Below are 21,203 nucleotides of genomic sequence, written 5' to 3' on the forward strand. Positions count from 1 at the left end.
ACATGAAACCTTTAATTGGAGTAAATGTGTTCAAATAAACAATTCACAAGTTTAGTTAGTTGCATTGGTCCATGTGAGGGTAAAGTGGTAATGTAGGGCTCAAATTTCGTATGTTCATCTTTAGTCTATCAGTCATAGTTCCTCTTTAGGTTTTGTTAACAAAGAAAATGGATTAAAAAAAGGAATTACTTCTAGAGAAAAACTACAAAACTATGGTGCAAGAGACTAGGGGCAAATCTGAAAATTTGGTAGAACCTTGGAGCAACTTATCCATTACTCCCTCTCTTGAGACTCCAGATCCTTTGATATATGCGAAGATGTTGAAAGAAAAATTCTTACAGCATAATGGCTTCAAAATTCTGAGAACCCATTCGTCTGTTGCACAATTCAACATCTCCAAATTGTCTCCTCTCTCAAATGAAGCGATGATGAACCTTGATATGGTTGGCACAAAATGTTGGCTTCTTGGTCAAATGCCATATTATACAAGTAAATGGGTGTTGGATTCCCTAAAAAGCAAGTGACGTTCTGATAAAAGTCTTCGAAAATAAGTTGCTTCACATGTCCTTGTGATAGCTTCGTATCAACTTCAGCTGATGATGATGCCACTGTGAGTTGTTTCTTCCTTTACCAAGAGATTATTGCTGAAATGCTACTTCCAATCTGGAAGGGGCAATCAACGTCGAGTCGAATTGGCAATCATATTTTAAACCAAAGTCTACAATTCCTTTGAAGCCCAAGGTTTGCAAAATCTCATTCTGTAGATCATCTGGATGTAAAGACAATCTTCAGAAATCAAAACAATTTGAGGATGATTCATTCAAAAGAGTTGATAGCAAGGCTCGGTAATCTGCAACGCAGAAGGCTCGATATAAATGGCTACATCCTGTACAAATATGCCACTTACCTTTGCTGACCCGAAACCCAGCTCACATTTCCAGTTGAGAGCTTAGGTTTCCAGCCTTACCTAATCCATTTTAAGACAATACAATAGATTGTAAGAGGCTATTCATAAAAAATGTGTGGAGCTTCATCGAAGAATCTCTGTAGCCAAGAGAATGCTTGTAATTCAGTGGGGTCTTCTTAGTCAGCCCTCCATCAATGATACAGACCACATGTCCAGTGCTCTTATCCTTTGTGCTTTGCATTAAAAAATGTGTATTTTAAGGGCATGTCTCTTATAGGTATGCTCGCCACCCAGATTGTTCCAGCTTTTCTGCTTTATCCAACACCGTTTCCTTAAGGTTTACCTGGTAATCCAGAATTCTGACCCCAATTCGTATGTCAGTAAAAATTATAATGAATATGCAGGTTTGATCAATGTATCGTCATTTACATAAATTTTTCCTGGATTAGTATGGGAAAGTACAAACACATGGAATTACTTGTCTCTCAGGCTGCTGTTTGTTGAACTCAGCATCCTAACTGCCAGCAAACCTGCATTCATGGCATTGTTGATAGCCACTGTTGCAACAGGTACTCCCTTTGGCATCTGTTCACGATAATAGGAAACAAAGAGTTCTGTAATATTAAAGTCTCTTACCTGTAAGTCGTAAGAATGAGAGTACCATGGACAAATGAAAAATCAAAATAATGTAAAACAAAGCACATACACAAGCAGATTATTATTACCATTAATCAAGATTGGGAATTGGCCATGAAACAGCTGACAGAATGAACAATTATGTGCCTACTGAATTGACAACTTCATAGGGTCTGGACGATCTTTGGATACTTCAATATTGACAAAGTTCAAAAGCAATTGTGCTCTTGCAAGAGTAAAGCATCAATAGAACCACGAGTAACACCTGGATGAAGTTGATTTCGTATCAACTTTCTGTGGTGGTGGTGAGGGACGCCACCAAGGCCCTATATGTTCTAGCTAACAATCCTCATCGGCGGGAGGATGTAGAAAGGAACATCTTACCCAACCTAGTGGCGGAAACAACCCCCTCCACAGGGGAAGATCTCCCGCTCAAAGAGCGAGGGATGGAACCAAGTGGCGGAAAATCAAGAGGAGAAAACACCCTACCACTAAAGAAGAAGACACCCTGTCAACAGGAATCCCAATCACTGCCTCACCAAGAGTAGAGGGCACAAAGTCTTGGAAATCTGCCAGGGCTGAAAAGGAGATCCTGTGAATCAAGCCCGACACAGGGGTACGGAGGATCTCTGGGTCCATGCGAGAGGCTGCAACCGGGGCTGCAAGTGTAGCTGAAGCGTCTTGGATAGAGAATTTTTAAGATATTGATGGTGTGGAATTTAAAGTTGACAATTCTGGTGAATCTTTAACGAAACATATCCCTGCAGATTTGTAAGGACATGCATTTCGAAAGATTCACAGTGGGGTTTGCCTTCTGCAACCTAATGTTGAAATTGTACCAGGATTATGATGAATAGATTCCCTCCAATAATGGAATTAATGTGACGTTAGGTCTAGGCTTCCTTGGCCAAGTTAAAATCTACCTTTGGGGCTACAATCTTGCATGTTGAATATATCAAAGAGCTTTTGCACATACTTGGATTGAGACATAACAATGCCACGCTTGTCTTAAATGAATTGGATCCCCAAATAGAAATCTAACATGCCCAAATCTACCATGTCAAATTCAGCTTTCAATTCAGCCTTGAAATTTGCAATTATTTCCTCATTTGACCCTGTGAGCAACATGTCATCTACATAAAGAACGATGACCAAAATACCCCCCCCATCCTTCTTGATGTAGAGGGTGCTTTCAGTGGGACTATTGTGTAGCCCCTTGCTTCCCAGGAAAGCATCAATCTTGGCATACCATGCACGTCGGGCTTGTTTCAGCCCATATAAAGCTTTATTCAGTTTGCAAACTTGAAGTGCATTGCCCGAAAGTTCAAAGCCAGGAGGTTGTTTGGACATAAACCTCTTCCTGCAAGTCCCCGTTAAGGAAATCTGTTTTTATGTCCAACTGATGGACATTCCAAACAAAAGTTGCAACCATGGCAATAACTGATCTGATAGTTGTCATCCGGGATGTAGGAGCAAAAGTCTCCTCATAATCTATGCCCTTTTTTTGAGCAAATCCTTTGACAACCAGCCGTGCCTTGTACATATCAATGGACCCATCTGGCTTCCTTTTCACTTTGAAAACCCATTTGGTACCAATGGCATGTTTTCCTGGTGGTAAATCCACAACATCCCAAGTTTGATTTTTCTCAATGGACTACAATTCATTGTGCATGGCATTCATCCAGTGCACATTATCCTTGGCTTCTTCGAAAGTATCAGTTTCTTCTTTATCAAGCAGAGTACTTGCATAAGCTGATTTAACAGAAAGAGCCCCCCCTGCGTGCCTTGCTGCACTACGAGTCCTACCAGGCAAAGGTGCCTCAAGTCTACTCTCCCTGAGAGTCTGTAGCTGCATGTATCTCTTGAATCTCTTACCTCACAACATCATCGACTCCCTGTGGAGAAACAAAATCAGCAAGTGGCTGAACCGGGGCATGTGGAGCATGTGGAGGCTGCAGTAAATGCTGATTTTCAGCATGAGCATCAGTTGGGGAACCAAAAGCAATAGGAAGGAACCCCTCGAAAACATCATATGAAAAAGCTGGAATAGTAAATTCAGCATGCGTATGAGCTTTCTCCTCTGAAAAAATTACATCTCTACTCACTAAAATCTTGCGTGTGGCAGGATTGTAGAGATGATAGCCTTTGCTTTCTAAAATCTTTGCGTGTGGCAGGATTGTAGAGATGATAGCCTTATCTAACAACTTATGTCGAAACTCCACAGGCACGTGGGCATATGCAACACATCCAAAGACACGAAAATGATCCACTGAAGGCTTTCTCCCATGCCAAGCTTCATAGGGAGTGATTGTCTTCAAAGCCTTTGTGGGAGCCCAATTCAAAACATAATTGGCACACATGAGCCCTTCGAGCCAGAATCTGTGAGGCAACTTCTTGCTAGTGAGCATGCATCTATCCATCTCCATGAGAGTTCTATTTTTCCACTTAGCTTTGCCATTTTGCTGAGGGGTAAGCCTCACTGTGAGCTGATGTGCGATGCCTTTCTCCTTTAAAAATGCCTCAAAATTCATGAGACATTTACTCCGCCCCTCTGTCAGTGTGAAGTGTCTCCACTTTGAGTCCTGTCTCATTTTCAACCTTGATCATAAAGTGTTTGAAATGCATAAACACATCTGATTTTTTCTTCAAGCCATAGACCCAAGTGTAATTTGTGTAGTCATCTATAAATGTGACATAATACAGATAACCACCCAAAGCAGGTGTCCTCATGGGACCATAGACATCATTATGTATGAGCTGTAATTTTCGGATAGCTTGTACTACACCATCCTTTTTACAGGAAAATCCATGCATCTTACCGAGGATGCATCCTTCACAGGCATGAGGAGGAGGTGACTCCAAAGGAGGCAATGCATCAACCATAGCATGCTTCTGAAGTGTTGTCAAGCTGCCATAGCGCATGTGTCCATATCTGGCATGCCATAACTCCGCATTCTACATGGCAGAAGTGGGAGTGTTTACTGCAAGTGCAAGATCATATCTCTTCTCATAAACATCAAGCTGAAAAAGACCCCGATACAAAGTGCCAAACAACATCAAAGCATAATCATTTTCTTTGTCTCGGACTGCACACTTAGCATCATCAAAGATGACCCAAAATCCTCCTCGATTGAGCGAGGACACTGAAAGTAAATTCTTCTTGATACTAGGCACATAAAGAACATCAAAAATTCTGAAATCTGTGCCATGCGTGGAGGTAAGTATAATGTTACCCACTCCATACACTGAATAAGAAGCATTGTTTGCACAAGTCATCCTCTTTCCAACAGGTGGTGCATGTAGAGATGCAAAAAGACTTTTCCTAGAAGTGATGTGGTGGATGCACCACTATCAAAATACCATGTGCTCAATGTCGACACTGAAAGTGCATGCATCCTGCGGAGGGTCATAGTTGCAAGTCACGAAAGCATCAAAGTCATCCTCAAGAGTGGCTGTAGTATCTAGACCAGCCACTTGAAAATCTGAAATGCAAGACAAAAAGGCATAATCCTCTTCTACAAAGTTGGATGTAACATCCCCTCCTTCATGTGCACTAGGGGCTGATGCATCTGAGACAGCCATACCCGAATCCTTTTTCTTCTCCTTTGCTATTCTCTTCTTGCATTCACCAATGTAGTGACCCGGCTTCTTGCAGAAGTAACAGATACCCTTTTTCTTTGGCTTCTCTACATCAGCTTTAGCCTTGTGAGAGGGCTGTCCTGAATCAGCTTTATGCTAATGTGTAGGCCAATTTGAATGTTGTTTTTGCTACCCTTTCCCTTTGAGCTTGAATTTTGAGAGCATGGCATGCTCGCCAGCCCGTGTGGCCATGTTCTTCCTAGTTTGCTCTTCCTACAACAAAAGTCCTACCAACTTGGAATCAGCGTCCGGAATCAGCTTTATGCTAATGTGTAGGCCAATTTGAATGTTGTTTTTTGCTGCCCTTTCCCTTTGAGCTTGAATTTTGAGAGCATGGCATGCTTGCCAAACCGTGTGGCCATGTTCTTCCTGGTTTGATCTTCCTACAACAAAAGTCCTACTAACTCGTGAAAAGAGAGAGGATTGGCACCCCCCTCCAATGACAATATCAGCGAGGTATGAAAACCGAGATACAACTCAGGAAGAGAATTCAGAGTGGCGGTAATCATCTTTGAATCGGGAATGATCTCATCTAGATTCAGCAATTGTTCCCTCAAATCTAGAAGCTTGATGAGGTGAGCATTCATGGAATCACCCTCATCCATATGTGTGTGAGATAGCTCTCTCTTCAAGAAAGAGACCCGGGCATCATTTCTGGCTGCAAACATGCTCTCTAAAATACCCCAAGCTGCCTCCGAGGTCTTGCATGACCGAATGGAATGATAAACCTTTTGACAGAAAGGGAAATAACTGAAAGAGCTTGTGCATCACGTGAATCCCACCTTTTCTATTCCTGTGTGGGAGGCACCAAAGCAGCAGCAGCTGCACCTAACAATTGTCCTGCACCTTGACCTCTACCCCTGCCTCCACCTTGTTGAGGAGTGACAAGTGCAACCATAGTCTCTAGCCTTGTCTCATCTCCGTTGACATAATCCCATAGATGTTTGCCAACTAAGATATTCCGAACTTGAGTGAGGACACCAAAAACTTCATTGGGGTTGTTCTGAGCCATATCTGCCAGATAAAACAAAAATGCAGCAAATCTGACAAGTGAAATCCCTTTCTGGGATCAAAGATGCACAACCAAAGTTTGCAGAAAATCTGCCCAAAATGACAACTTGCTGTCACAGCACATCAAAGGCGTAAAATACACCAGAATGCTCTGCAAATGTCCAAATAACACTGCAAAAATTGCCAATGTCTGCAATGTCACGCAAAATGAGTCCAAAACTGCCTGCAACAGTCCCAAACTGTTTGCACACTTCTAAATTGCATTCAAATGCCAAAAGCCCCAATTTCTTCAGGGAAATTGCATCCAAAAGAGGGCAAATTAATTGAAAGCCCCAATTATGCAAGAAATTGCAATGCAAAACCAAAAGCTCCAAATTTTGAGGTGAAATTGAGCTGAAATTAGGGCAAATCCACAAAAAGCCCCAAATTTGCCCACTAAGTGACTTGCAAAGCACAAATTAATAATTCAAAAAAATAAAAAAATAAAAAAAAATAAAACCTAACCTAACCCCAGAACTAACCTTTTCCTCTCTCTTTTTCCCCTCCCTCCATCGCCTCCCTTCCTCTTCTTCTTTCTCCCTTGCTCTTTCTCTCTCTTTTCTTTCTCTCATCTTTCTCCCTACTCTTTCCTCTTTCTCCGTTTTCTCTTTACCTCTTTTCTTTCTCTCTTGCTTTCTCCCTACCCTTCCCTCTTTCTCCGTTTTCTCTTTGAAACTAAAGTCCTCCACACTTTGTCTCGACAATACCTCTCCTGACTTAATGACTTCAGTTGGCGTGAAAGCCTATTCCAAAAACTCTCTCTCTCTCTCTCTCTCTCTCTCTCTCTCTCTCTCTCTCTCTCTCTAACTCTCTCATGGGTCTCTTGGAGCATTCTTTCTCTCACATCACATAGCTCTCCCCGCAGCTCCCTCCTCCTCCCCGCAGCTCCCTCCTCCGCCTGCAACCTCCTCCACCCGTCCGCTCCTGCTCCTCCCGCCGCTGCTCCTCGGCTCCTGCTGCTCTCCCCCCCGCCTGCCGCCCCGCTGCCCCTCCGCTCCTCTACCCGTTGCTCCTCCGCTCTTGCTGCTCCCATCCTCCCGCCTGCAGCCCCACTGCCCCTCCGCGTTTGCTGCTCTCCTCGCCTGCAGCCCCGCCCGCCGATAAGATAGATACAAAGTAGTGCGGAGGTGGTTTTGTCTAAGTGACAAAACCACACTAACCCACTACCTCTGATTAGGAGGAAAAGCCTCTAGTGAGGGAAAAAAGCACCTAACTCACTTATGGATTACATTGGTCACTGCCTCGAGTTATGCAATAATTCTAACAATTGACAGGCAGCCGATTATGTGGAATGACACTATACTTGATGAGCATGGTAGGCAGCTTGGTACATCTCACTATATGCAGTGATCCAGGTGGGAGCAATGCCACCAACATAGGTTCTTGGAAAGATTTCAAGAGGCTTCCAGAAGTTCATCAACAGCAAATGGTTAGTCACCTCAGAGGATGTGCAGGGAGGATACTTCAGATTGATGTAGCCCTTCCCCTGGATTGGGTGGATACATATGGCATGCCCGCTGTTTGCCCTGTGTGGATGGGGGCTTTCTCGAGGACAAGCATTCCTCTCCAGGTTATAGCTTTTTTGGGAGCACACCAGGATGCCTTGGTTTTTTATGTACAAGCAGGTGGCAAGCTGGTTATTTCTTCAGACTATATTCTTTTGGGCTCGTCTTTTCAACTTATAAAGATCTTAGGCTTTTGGGATCAAGGCAAGGACTCTACATGGCATATTGATCCGAGCCCACGTCTTTCACTTTCAGGTTCTTGGAGGTTGTGACTCTTTGGAGGAGTGCCGATAAAATTTCTTCAATGGGACCCAAGAGAGTGGGAATGGATTGTTGCAGGGAACCAAGAGAAGGGCCTTCCTTTTTAGCTTACACAATCAGTAATACCAGGAAGTTCCAGATCAGTTGTAGAGGTTGGAGACCTTCCAGGGCCCCTCATTGGGAGAGTTATCAGGTTTCTCCTAATTTGCAAAGGATCTTCTGGCAAAGGCTTTGGAGATCTTGAAGAAATAGAAAGGTCACTCTATTTTCTTGGCTTTCTATTCATGGAGGGATTGTAGTGAACAGGTGGAGGTCTAGATTTGGGGCAGACTCCACTTGTCCTAGGTGTCAGGCATGCGAGAGCCATTTGGATGGGAACTGCCAGGGTCCTCACTACTTTTGCTCCTCGTTTCTTCATGAACGTGGGGATCAGTGGCTTGGCTCTCCCTATAAGAGCCTCGGATCTTCTATGAGTGGCAGGATGCTTCTTGGGCCATGTCACCTAGTCGAGACTTGCTCTCTTAAGGATGTGCCTATCTCCCGCTATACACCAGTACATGTTGATGGGGATATAACTTGGGAGATACTGGCTAGCATCACTGCTTGGCATATTTGGGGGGCTAGATGCACAGAGGCCTTGGACGGATCTTAGGTCCATCCCTCGCACACCCTAGCCAGTATTTGGGCTAACACTGTTCACACACTAATGACAAGTTGGGCGAGCATGCAAGGTTCTTCCCGGGCAGCCTCAACTAGAGGGGTTACATTCCTTATGGAATGGAAGGGTTCCCCCTTCTTCCAGCTCATACTTAATAGAAGTATTTTTCATGAATAAAAAAGATTTCTTAAACTGCCAATTCTCATTCCACCGCGGTAATACTTCTCGCCAACAAAGGAATAATCCTCACCACTCAGTCATGAAAACTCATTATCCAAAATATACTATCTGAGAACCCTTACAAGGCCAGGGAATGTCCGGACTTAGGTTACCTTGCATCCAATACACAAAAAAAGAAGCCTCACTTGTTGACAATCGAACTGCTTGTAAGCTGTTCACAAAATTGTGGGTGGGTGGGTGGGAGTGTGGGTGTGGGGGGGGGGGGGGTTGAGACTAAAAAAAAGTGTGTGTGTGTGTGTGTGTGTGTACCATTGTGTGTGTGTGGTGTGTGGTGTGTGAGGGAGACGAGAGGGTCTGCCCGCCTGCTGTACAGCCTCCCCAGGACCCCGTACAGGATCGCGACCCATCCGTACAGCCGTACGGATGCCGTATGATCACTGCACCGCCGTACGATTTCTCCGTCCCCTCCCTGCGCAGTCTTCAGCATCTCCGTCCCTTTTCCATCGTCACCTCCGTACCTCTTTTGAAACTTCCCTTGTATGTCCATACCCTCCAGCCCCCTTCCGTACAGCCTAGCATTCCTGCCTACTTTTTCCCTCTCGTACAATTTCTGCTTGCCCCCACAGCATCCCCATACCGTTTAGCCGGTTTCGTACACCTGTACGATCCGTACAGTCCGTACAATCTGTACTCTCACCTTTACTTTGTCCGTACTCTCTGCCCGTACATACCCCTCCGTACAGCTCTGTTTTTTCTGCAATTCCATTAATCTTACCCTGTTCCCCTCCATGGAAGACCAGCTTAAAAGCTACTCCCGCAAGGACTTGACCCGGGACTCTAAAAGACAGCAGGTTGATTTCTCTTCTGCAGCCTCCGTGGATGCTCACTATGTCTTCGACATGCTTAAAGATGAATTTCATCACAGTCGAAAGGAGTGGGCCAAACCTCCCCCTGCTCTCAAATATAAGTTAAAGCTGCCCTCCTTGGTCGCTCCTCTTCGAAAGTTCTCTCAGCAAGCAGTTATCATTTTCTTCCCAGGAAAGCTACCTTCAGCATATGATGTGGCTCAATGGGTTCAGGCTTTGTTGGGAGGTTGCTTTGTTGAAGGTGTATACTTTGCCTCTCGAGGTTTTTATGAAGTGCACTTCTTGGATGCCTCATATCGTCAGCAGATATTGGAGATGTCACCTCTTTTCTATGGCAGACAAATGGTGCATGTCATGCCATGGTCGCCAAATAAGGATTATCACAGTCTCATTCAACATCATTGCCCTGTATGGGTTGAGGTAGTGGATTTTCCAGATTATATGAAGGCTGAGTTACCAAGTTTAGCAGCTACTTTGGGGCAAGTTGTATGCCCACCCCGTCCTTCGGGCAATCGAAATTGGTTTTGTATTCTTTGGGATACAGATCACCCGACCCCTCCTTCCATTGCGGTAGAAGTGGAGGACGTTCCCCTGGGTGAAAAATATTTGACTTGAACTTGGGAGTATTTGCAGGTGCTTGTTTTACATGTCATAAGTTTGGCCACCTGGCCTCACAGTGTCCGGCAGTCCTACATCAGCTCCCACCCACAGCCATTGCTCCAGAAAATACCTCCCCCCCACTTATGGCCCGGGGCCTAAGGCTATGCCAACCAAGCTGGGTGATGTGCCATCTAAATCAGTCCCTCCCAAAGAAAATGTGGTTCAGGTTTCAGCCAAGCAAAAAGATAAAGGAAAAGGCAAAATTTCAGAATCTCATGCCTCCTCCCAGGGTGCCTGGCAGCAACCCAAAAAGGTATTTGCGCTCAAACCATGACCGTTACAATCTCGTCATTGGGATGCCTCAACTTCTACCCCTGGTCAGACCTCTACCCCAGCTGATAGCCTCGCTTCTCAACTGTGGGTTGATGTGTTAAAGAGGGGCATCCCTGTATGTGACAATGATGAGGATTCTAGAGCCAATGATCCAGGAGGCCAGGTGGATGTTGATGCCATGGCTGAGGCCTGACAGCTTATACCTTCGCTATGCTTTTTGGTTTGACTGTACATATCTCTCATGTCAACTTCAATTACTTGCATTACATACAATGTTCAAGGTCTTTGCAATGTCAATAAGTGGAGACTTTTCTGACATTATGTACATAGAATGCACCCCGATGTAATTTCTTTACAGGAACGCAACCAACACTTCTTGGCTGGCCAGCTGGAATATTACCCCGCAACAACAGCTCAAATGGGTGCTTCAAAAGATCAACAAGAAGCTGGAATACTGGCATCTATCCACTTGGCCTCTACACGTTCGACTTCGGATAGTTCAATCCATCATTATGGCATATGTGCAATTTTATTTGCCTCTTCTTTCCTCGTCTCATAAGCATTTGGCTTCCTATATGTCCCAGGCCATGGAGATATTTTGAAAAAGCAAATCTCACAAAAAGGCTTTGCGACTACTTCCAATGCAGTCTGTTTGTTCACCTAAGACTCATGGGGGGCTGAATATTCTCAATCTTCAGTTTCATATGTTGGCAAGAAAGAGTACTATGATTGCTGATTTTTTTCAGCAAAAACAGCCATGGGCCATAATGTTAGCAGCCATGTGTGGAAACATGACGTCCCATACATATGGGCACTGGATTACGGATCACTGGGAAGCAGTCATGACCACATTTCAGGGGAAAATTCCTGGTTGTCCTCTTTCTACTGCTTTCATTCATGATTGGAAGAGAATTCTCTCTTATGCTAAATGGATAGGTGTTTCTTCTCATCATGGCAATTCCTTTCGCTTGGAAAGCATCCATTGGAGCAAGGCGTTTGAATCGCCCCTCGCTTTACAGGCACCTATTAAAGCATATAATCTAATGAAATTGGGCATAAGATCGGTTGGAGATGTAGTGGATCAACAAGGTTACATGCTATCATTTCCACAAGCTTGCAGGACATTCCCTTTGGGTCTACATCACAGATCCATTTGGAGAATACTTACAACTATGTTGCAGCCATTTGCTCCTGTTCCTCCATTGTTTGCACAGGACAGATTATTGGATTGGAATCTGATCTCTCCATCACCTGCTATCTGTTCGCTTTCAATGCACAATTTGACCTCCTCGATGGTCTACAGATTTCTTCTTCCATCGCCATGGATTGATAAGCATGCCAACACTCTTTGGAATTTGGATAGGCCTTTATCCTGGTGGCAATCACGACTCAAGAAAATTTGGAAAGCCAAATTGCCATTGAAACAGAGGCTTTTCTTCTGGAGATGTATAGTGGGAGCTTTTTCCATTGGGGTGAAATTGGCAGCACGTCGCATTGCTTCCCCTTCCTGCCCCCGTTGCTCTCATCACCGTGAGACAGTTCCTCATCTATTATGGTCTTGCTCGCATTCCTGGATATTGATCACTCATGTCTCTCATTTGCTGCGGCTTCGGTTTCCCTCCATCAGACTCGGGAAACTCTTCTGAATGTTTGGATGCTTCTCATCTCAGATGTCTCCATTCCTCCTTTTCTTTCACTGGACTCGCTTTTGGAAACTATGGACCATTTGGACACAGAGATTGCATTCTAGGGTGGGACAACAGTTTCCTCAGGCATATGCTTTTTTCAGAATGTCCCTCAAGCAATCTCTATATGATAGTTATGCTGCTGCGAGGGACTTGGATGTTACTAGCCTTGAAGTGTTTTCTGACTGTTTTTGAGTTCTCTCATTAGGCTCTATCTCGGAGTCTAATGTCATGTACATTGATCTCATGTTAATAATATAGTTACTAGTTTTACACAAAAAAAAAGTGTGTGTGTGTGTGTGTGTGTGCGCGCGCGCGCGCGCCTGTGTGTGTGGGTGTGTGTGTGTCTGTTAGTCACTGGTTTCACAAAAAAAAGTGTGTGTGTCTGTTCCTCCTGTGGCTGACACAGACAGGCTTACGGATTGGCAATTGCAACCCTCTGCTACATGCACTCATCCTGTTCCTCTTCCTGCCTTAACCTCCATCAAAGCCTATAGGCTTCTTCAGCCTGCTCCATGGATTCAACAATATGCTAATTCTTTATGGCATATAAGGAAGCCCCTCTCATGGTGGCGAAAGAATCTCAGGATGTTATGGAAGAGTAAAATGCCATTGAAACAAAGAATTTTTCTTTGGAGATGTATGACTGGTACATTGTCAGTGGGGGTCACACTTGCGAAACGTCGCATTGCACCATCCACATGTCTAAGATGTCAGGCTCCTTCAGAGACTGTTATTCATTTGTTTTGGCACTGCCCGTGTACTAAGATCCTCCTCAGCAGAATTTCAGATTATCTTCGGATCCGTTTCCCAAGTCACACATTTGGGAAACATTTCTGGCTCTTTGGCATATTTATGAAGTCTTTGTCTCAATACTCACTATTTCTCTCTTGGATGCGATATTGAGCTCTTTGGACAATCTGGAGTGAGCATAATTTGGCATACCTGCGTCGGCAGATTCACAAGTCATATGAATCTTTCCGAGCATCATTGCGACAATCCTTGTATGATGCCTGCCATGAGGGTGATATGGATGCTTCTTGCATAGAGCTTTTCTTTTTATGTTTCTGATCTTTGGGATACTCTCCATTTTGGAGACCTCCCATCATGTAAATTTATGATCATATAAATATATGCACTGGATATTACCCAAAAAAAAAAGTATGTGTGTGTGTGTCTACCGGTGAGAGAGAGAGAACCAGCCCGTGAGCCTCAGCTTCCTGTTGCGCTGCATCAGAGCCCAAAAACTGGTGATTTGGAGCATTTATCACCTGCCGTACAGCCCGTCAGAGTTCCGTACGGATTCCGTACAGGTGTACAGCCTGTACAGACATTTCCGCCTCCTGCAGTTTGCTGCTCCCAGTCCATCTCTGGTTCATGGATCGTTTCCACGCGGGGTTTTGCTTGCGGACTACATCTACACGCTGATTTTGAAGGCTTTTGCTCCCGTTTCTCTCCTCTTGAGTCTTTGCGTCTGCTGCACCTTTCCCATCGCCAAAATCTTCCCTTTTCTTCTGAAATATAGTTCATCTGGGTTTTTTAACTGTTTTTTCTCTCTTTTTCCTCTACAAAACTGTTTTTTATCTTCTCTCGACCTCTACATCCCTCTTTCCCTTCTTTCTCCTTACAAATATACTCTTTTTTTCTTCTCTGTGGGCTTCCTGTGGGCATTTTTTTGGGACTGGTTTTTTTCCTCCACTATCCCTTTACAGGTACCTCCTTTCTGAGTTCCACTTTTTACAAAGCTATGGCTGAATATTCCTATGAAAAAACTTTTCAAAAGGGGCGTTCAGTTCACTGCAAGAAGCAAAAGCAGGCTGAGGGTCAGCATGAGCCGGTACATGATACTCTTGAGGCCCAACTAGTCTATGATGTCATGCATGAAGGATTTGCAGACACAAGGAAAGAGTGGAAAGACTCGGTTCCATCAGTTGGCCTCATGGTTGAAGTAGATGAAATTGTGGATCCAGTCAGAGAATATGCTAAAAATGCAATCATTTTATTTTTTCCAGGCCGGATGCCACTTGCTGCAGAGATAGGCAACTGGTTGACTCGCACACTGGCTGGCTCGTTTGTTCGCAAAGTACACTATGCAGCCAGGGGTTTTTTTGAGGTTATTATGGTGGATGAGATACACAGACAAATGCTTTTGGAACATTCGCCTCTCTTTTTTGGGCAGCAAATGGTGCATGTATTGCCATGGTCTCCCACAAGGGATTTTCAGGCTTTAATCCGACACAGATGCCCGGTCTGGGTTGAAGTTGTAGACTTCCCACAATGCATGGCCTCACTCTTGCCTAAAATTGCAGCATCTTTAGGCAAAGTGGTCTGCCCACCACGGCCTAATGGCAACTCGAATCGATTTTGCATTCTCTGGGATACTGATAATCCCACACCAGACTCTTATTCAGTCACGGTGAATAATGGGAAGTGCTTTTTATAAACTGAAATGGGGATTATTTGCAGGAACTTATTTTGACTGCAAAAAATTTGGACACATGGCTTCACAGTGTCCAATGAATCAGCATAAAATGCCTCCTGCCACTTTACCGGTTCAAATGCCTACTAAGGATGCTCCTACCTCCATTGCAAATAAAAACAAAGGTAGTAGACAGTTTTCTGAAAATCAGGATAAAGGCAAAGCTCCAGTGGTTTCAAATGGGAATGTTTTTTCACATTCACCTCCTGCTATTCAACCCTCGACAAAAGGACAGAAACCTCCAACTGATGGATGGCAAAGTCCAAGAAAAGCTATTTCTGCTCGAAGACTTCCACCCCCTCGCACTTGGAATGGTGCGTCTTCTAGTGGAAACACCCCAGAGGTCAATACAGGAATTGGGATCACATGGGCTGCAGTGACAGCTAGCAGAACACTCTTCCCTGAAGAAGAGGTTGCTGCTTTGCTGTCTACTCCTCAGGTGGATACTTCTTCTCAGGGGAGAGGCCTTGACCCTAAGATAGAAATGCAGGGCTGACATCATGAAGTTTGCTGTTGTACATAGTTGTTATATTACTATAAATATCTGTAAATATGACTGCTCATATCAAATGTTTTACACTCAATGTCCAGGGGATGTGTGACAATAGGAAATGGAAATATGTGTGGCTGTACATCAATAGATTTCAGCCTGACATAGTGGCATTACAAGAACACAACCAACATGTCTATGCAGGAAAGACAGGACACTACTGTGGCTATGATATTTTCTATGCTGGGGAGCACTCTTTCTCAGGGATAGTCCTTCTGATCAAACATGAGCTTCAACCAGTTATTGCTTTAAATGACAACAAAGGCAGATGGCTTGTTCTTCAATGCATTATTCGAGGAGAGGTGTTTGAATTTGCTTCTGTTTATGCACCTCAATCCTCTAGAGAAAGAACTGCAATTTGGGATGCCATGCAACAATATCCATGGAGATATCATGCCTTCATATGTGGGGATTTCAATAATGCTCCACAACAGGGTGACAATACCTCCAGACATACTCATATGTTAACCCCTGAAAGGCATGCATGGTCTCAATTACTGATGCATCTGGATTTGGTTGACCTTTGGAAGGAATTGCAACCTTTGTCACCTGGATACACCTTCTAACATAATGCCCTTTCTTCTTATCAGGCACGTCTGAATCGATGGTATAGTGTAGCTCCACAACAAAATGGGGATTTCACATGCAAAATGTGGATTGACTATGCCTTTGTGCATTCAGATCATGCACCTCTATGGTTGCGGTTATCCTTTCATGCTATGCCAGATGATAGATTGCCACAAAGGCGACATCTGATCATGAACAATAGCTATTTGCAACATGCTGCTTTCAAGGCCATGGTTACTGAAGCATCTCATTCTCTGTCTTCTCGCAGCCATATTCATATTGATGATGCCTGGGATTCTTTTGTTTCCAAATTGCAAGTTGTGATTAGAGCTTATGGCAAGTCTTACATGAAGACTCTGAGGGAAACTATTGCTCAGGCCAAATTCACTTGTCAAGACCTCACTGAACTTAGCCATCTTCGTTCGTTGTCCATGCATGAGCAAACAACACTATGCCACGCTAGACATTGTCTTAAACTAAATGATCACAGGAAACTGGCTAAATGGGAGACTAGAGCAAGACAAAGAGCCTTTATAGATAAAGGCTGCTCTTCCAAAGAATTTTTCAAAAGTTTGCATCAGAGGAGACTAAAAACAGAAATTTGCACGGTGCTTATGCCTGATGGATCATGGACCACCTCACGGTCACAGCTTGCTTCTGTTTGTGTGCATCATTTCTCTCAGCAATGTGGTTCTGCAGTTCCTCCCTCACAGCAGGTTTTGCTTGCACGAAATTTACCGTTGCAGCATGTTTCTTCTATTATTTCCACTACTCAAGCTTTGGAATTGGAGGAACCTTTTACTGAGAGGGAACTGTCAGATGCAATCAAATCCTGTGGTAGATGGAAATCTCCAGGATGGGATGGTCTTATAGTCGAGCTTTTTCTAGAATATTGGCCTCTTTTGAAGCATACATTGCTACATATGGTGAATGCTGCATGGCAAAATCAGAAAATGCCAGACACATGGAAGAGAGGTCTTGTTAAACTCCTTCCAAAAAAGCAAATTTGTGAATCTTTGGCAGACTGGAGACCTATCACCCTTATGCCAGTCATTTACAAAGTCACTACCAAAATGATTGTCGATCGGCTAAAGGGGTTTTTACATGATGGGTTGCATCCTGCCCAATATGGCTTTGTCCCGCGTAGGCATATCACACATAACATTGCTAATGCCTATGTTGGAATTGAATATGCCAAATACACGCAGCAGGATGTTTTGTTATTGCAAGTTAATATTACCAAAGCCTTTGATACTGTTAAGTGGGATTTTATTTCATCGACTATGCAGGCATTGGGATTTGGCACAAAAATGCAGCAAGTTATCACTTGGCTATATCAAGATAGTAAAGCTGCCTGCATACTTTCAGGGGATATTTCTACATCCTGAACTCTTGGTTGTTCTGTTAGGCAAGAATGTCCCCTAAGTGCTTTACTTTTTGCCATAGCCACTCATCCAATGCTTCAATATATGGACCACCTTTTGGACACTAACCAGTTGCACGGTTTGGAGATTCTTGACAGTCATAGCATGATCGCTCAAGCATATGCTGATGATTCATTCTTTACCCCAAAAAATACTCGGAGTAATTTGTCCATGATTATGTAGGCTCTTTCTACATATGGATTGGCTGCTGGTCTTCGGGTAAATTTTCAGAAATCAGAATTGTTGCCGTTGCATGCACAGGAATGGCACAGTCTTCTGTGGCCTGGGGAAATTGTCCCCGCTTCTCAATTCATTCGACATCTTGGCTATCCTCTAGGTTGAGGACTCACCCGTTCCCAACAAACTGATTGGGTGCTAACAAAGTTGAGGGCAAAACTTGAATATTGGAAGCTTGCAACTTGGCCTTCGTTTGCGAATCACACAATCCATTTTGATAGCATACATACAATTTTATCTGCCTCTCATTATGTTCACTAAGGCAGATCTGGTTTCCTTTATGTCAACTATCATGGAAATTTTCTGGTGTTCAAAAAATGGCAAGAAAAGTCTCAGATTACTCTCTATGCATCGTCTCTGTTCTCCAAAGATGCACGGGGGTCTGAACATTCTCAATATTCAAATGCATTGTAATGAAGTCGATGTGCTTCGGAAAATAGATTTGATACACACTAGGGGCTCCGCCTACAAAAGGAGCGATTTCCTTCCGAATGTTTGCACATAGAATCTAGCAACAGACTAGAAAGAAGGGCTCAGGCTCAAATCTTTAGTGCCCTAAAGGCGGTTCAACCTAGGCGTGAAGGTATGCCAAAACATCAATGACAATAAGGGTAAAAAAGCCCTGAATGATCAGAGCGTTTGACTGTGAAACTGTTTACCAAAGTCCTAGAGTACATGGAGACCTGATCAAGTATAATAGTGATTCATTAGGATAGTGCAGCAGCCCTGCTATAGGGTGACTTTGTCGATAGGCTGCAGTGCTATGGCAGGCCACACTCATGAACTCCAGAGTCTAACAAAATTGGCTCTTGCATATAGCAGTGGAACTTGAGAAGCCCCACAAGTAGGGCAATAGTCGCATGATGAGCTGTCCTAGAGGCTGATAAACAGGGCCGAGCAATGGCTAAAGGAATGGCGCATTGCAAAAGACACTAGAGTGCTGGGCAAACGTACAAGTTCAGCTTGTGATTGTCGAACTGCAGAAGGCCTGAGTGTACATGGCACAAATTTTAAACTGATGCGGCTGAAGATCAATTGATCTTCTTGCAAAGTGTTGATCTCAGCAGCTTGTTCTTAACTGGGACCATATATGCCTAAGGCGCCTGGCAGATGTTGAAAGCTGTTGCAGTTGGCCTAGGGGCCCAAAGAGTGATTCAGAAAGGCTAGGGGAGGCCCCAGAATGAGCTCCTTTGTGCACAGCGATTAGCCCATAAGGGCTTGGAGGACAACTTGCAGTAGCCCTAGGTGGACTCACAAAGGCAGTGGAGAGCTGAGGCAGAAACACAAGCTGTGGTGCTTGAACTCCACAGCTGATGCGCCTTCTCCATGTAGCAATAAGAACAAGAGCATAAATTCCAAGGAGCTTGAAGGCTGTTACTGATTGCTAGGCTGGAGCTATGATGAGAAGTTGAGCTGATGCAGCCCAAAGCCATGGCAAGGAAAATCACGCTTGCAAGGGCAGTACTTGTGGACTTTGAAAAAGCAAGGGTCTATTCTAGTGGTGGATGCCATATCAGGCTTGATCTTCAACTTTGGCTGACATAATAGCTGAAAATGGAAGTTTCTTCCCAGCACGTTTGTGGGAATGAAAGGGCCAGCACTGCTTTTTAGAGCAAGCATGTTTAAATGTAGGAGGGCTTGCTAGTGGGCTATCAGCGAGACTCATCCTGAATTATCCCCTTAGATGCTTTTTTGGGACCTCAGGTGCTTTTAAGAGCCCCTCAGCCTGGTTAGGGAGAGTGAATTCCGGCCGAAGCACCCAGACCCTAAACCCAGCATATGCCACACCAAGTCCACACAACTCCCTCCACACACATCACAATTTCAGGGAGAAGCTTGAGATCCCTTCCTAGAATACTTTCTGTTGGATGCTCTTTGTCATTGCCATCCTCGAGGAAGGTTCATTTTAGTCCACTTAAATCGTAATTGTTTTGACCATGACATTCACTGTTATGCATCTATTTTTAAAACAGTCTTTTCCATGTTGATTTGACTTCCAAGAAAATGTTCTAAATGTTTTATAAACTAGTTCATTAAGTCAATTTTGAGAATAAAGATGTATTGTGCCATCTTTTAAGATAGCAGGTGATGATCTAGTTTTGCAGCTATTGATATTTATTCCCTTTATGGGTATTTCAGCCATGGATTTGACTGCTATGTTGATCGCAGGGAGACAATGTGCAGTTAGTATAACCAATTTTTAATATATCCTCTGGAATAATCCACGTAGTTGAAAACTGAGATTATATTGGTCACTAACGTGGCATGCTCGTGTCACTTTGGTGACAAACTCAATTAGAAGTGGTGATCTGGAAAGTGGATTCACTCGAGCCCCAGTTAAATTGAGGGAAACATCTTATCACAATTCGTTAGGTACTAAGCACCAGAAACAGGAATGTTGAATACCGTTTATAAATGAACTACGGAATTTCTTGCTACTGAAGATGCAAGAGATGGAATGGAAAGTGAAAGCAAGACTGAACAAACATAATGGAAATGAAAGAAAGAAAGAAAAGTACAACCAAAGTAAAGTACTTGCATCATCAAGAAAAGCTTGAGGCTTGAGTGATTTGACATGAGAAAGTACAATGCCTTTATAGGATAGGCACACACACTCTAAGTGTCAAATGTATATGGGATGAGTCCCATAGTGACACGTGGGACTCTAGGATATGAAGTAGTATAGTACTACTCTAGAAAACACACTAAAAGTTACTCAAATTGACTCCATTTCCTAACACCCCCCCATGGAGAAAAGGTGAAGAAAGAAAGAAGAAAGAAAGTTTATTAAAGTCTTCGGGAGACCGTGAAGGTCTATGAGACTAAAGATAACTGATACAATGAGCATAACGGTGGTGGTCTCAAAACGGGCCAACCAACCGTTTCTACAAAAAAGAGGTTATGAAGGACTGTGTGTTTAGTCCTGATACAAAAAATATGTGTCTACCTCCAGATGATACAAAGAAGAAGAAGGGGGGGGCACCAAAAATGGGGCAGAGGGGGGAGATACAGTATACATGTGCAGGTGGTGATCGTCAAAGACCAATCATAGAGGGGTCGTCAAATGGGAGGTCGAAAAAAACCCTGCGATAGATGATTGGCCTCTGACGTCACGCGGCCTAGTCGAGCTCGATCGTCGGGGGCGGCGGGTGGCCCTGTGGATGAGAGCAACGGTAACCCCAGTGGGGCGGGCCAAGAGCAGAGACGAGATGTCATGGACCTGGATGTGTGAGTCTGTCCGCTGACGCAGCTGTCGTGGCTCTGGCTCTCGCTCACGTCCGCGTCGTCGGCTAGGCTGAGAAGAGGTATCCTGTGACTAAAAGAAGTCAGTGATAGGCCGCTAGGTGTCCTCACGCTGTGTGTGCTGCTCGTGTCACCGTGCTCGGAGAGAGGTATCTCGGTGGCAAGTCATCTCATGTAAGAAAGCGGCTAGGCATCGCTGATCCGAGAACTGCAGCATGTGTGGGAGGGAGCCGAATCCGTTGCGGAAGAGGCAATGGTATCGGCCTCGAATGGCATAATAGATAGGACATCTGAAAGCAAAGTGCTCCTTCGACTCGATCTCCTGCAAGTCGCAAAGTGGGCAAAGGTGGTCCTCTCGTGGGATACCCTCTGCGCGTCCGCTC

The 21,203-nt window shown here is 44.2% G+C and overlaps 1 protein-coding gene across 3 annotated transcripts in view; it reads right to left on the minus strand.

The window, feature by feature from the left end:
* Positions 1-260: 260 nt before the first annotated feature.
* Positions 261-21,203, minus strand: part of LOC147893198 (phosphoribosylaminoimidazole carboxylase, chloroplastic-like) — a 141,645-nt gene continuing 120,702 nt past the window's right edge. For 2 of the 3 annotated variants that reach the window (XM_087385949.1, XM_087385948.1), the window contains exons 15-16: positions 1,386-1,492; positions 261-1,266 (exon numbers count right to left, since the gene is read on the minus strand). In XM_087385949.1, the coding sequence (XP_087242075.1) occupies positions 1,179-1,266; positions 1,386-1,492 (195 nt within the window). In that variant the 3' untranslated portion in view covers positions 261-1,178. Of the gene's footprint in view, positions 1,267-1,385; positions 1,522-21,203 lie in introns of all 3 variants that reach the window. The other variant, XR_015542229.1, reaches the window with a different exon arrangement.

The sequence above is a fragment of the Dipteris shenzhenensis genome, chromosome 15 (genome assembly GCF_047967505.1).
Source record: "Dipteris shenzhenensis isolate YYH24624 ecotype China chromosome 15, Dip_SZ_1.0, whole genome shotgun sequence".
Taxonomy (NCBI): domain Eukaryota; kingdom Viridiplantae; phylum Streptophyta; class Polypodiopsida; order Gleicheniales; family Dipteridaceae; genus Dipteris; species Dipteris shenzhenensis.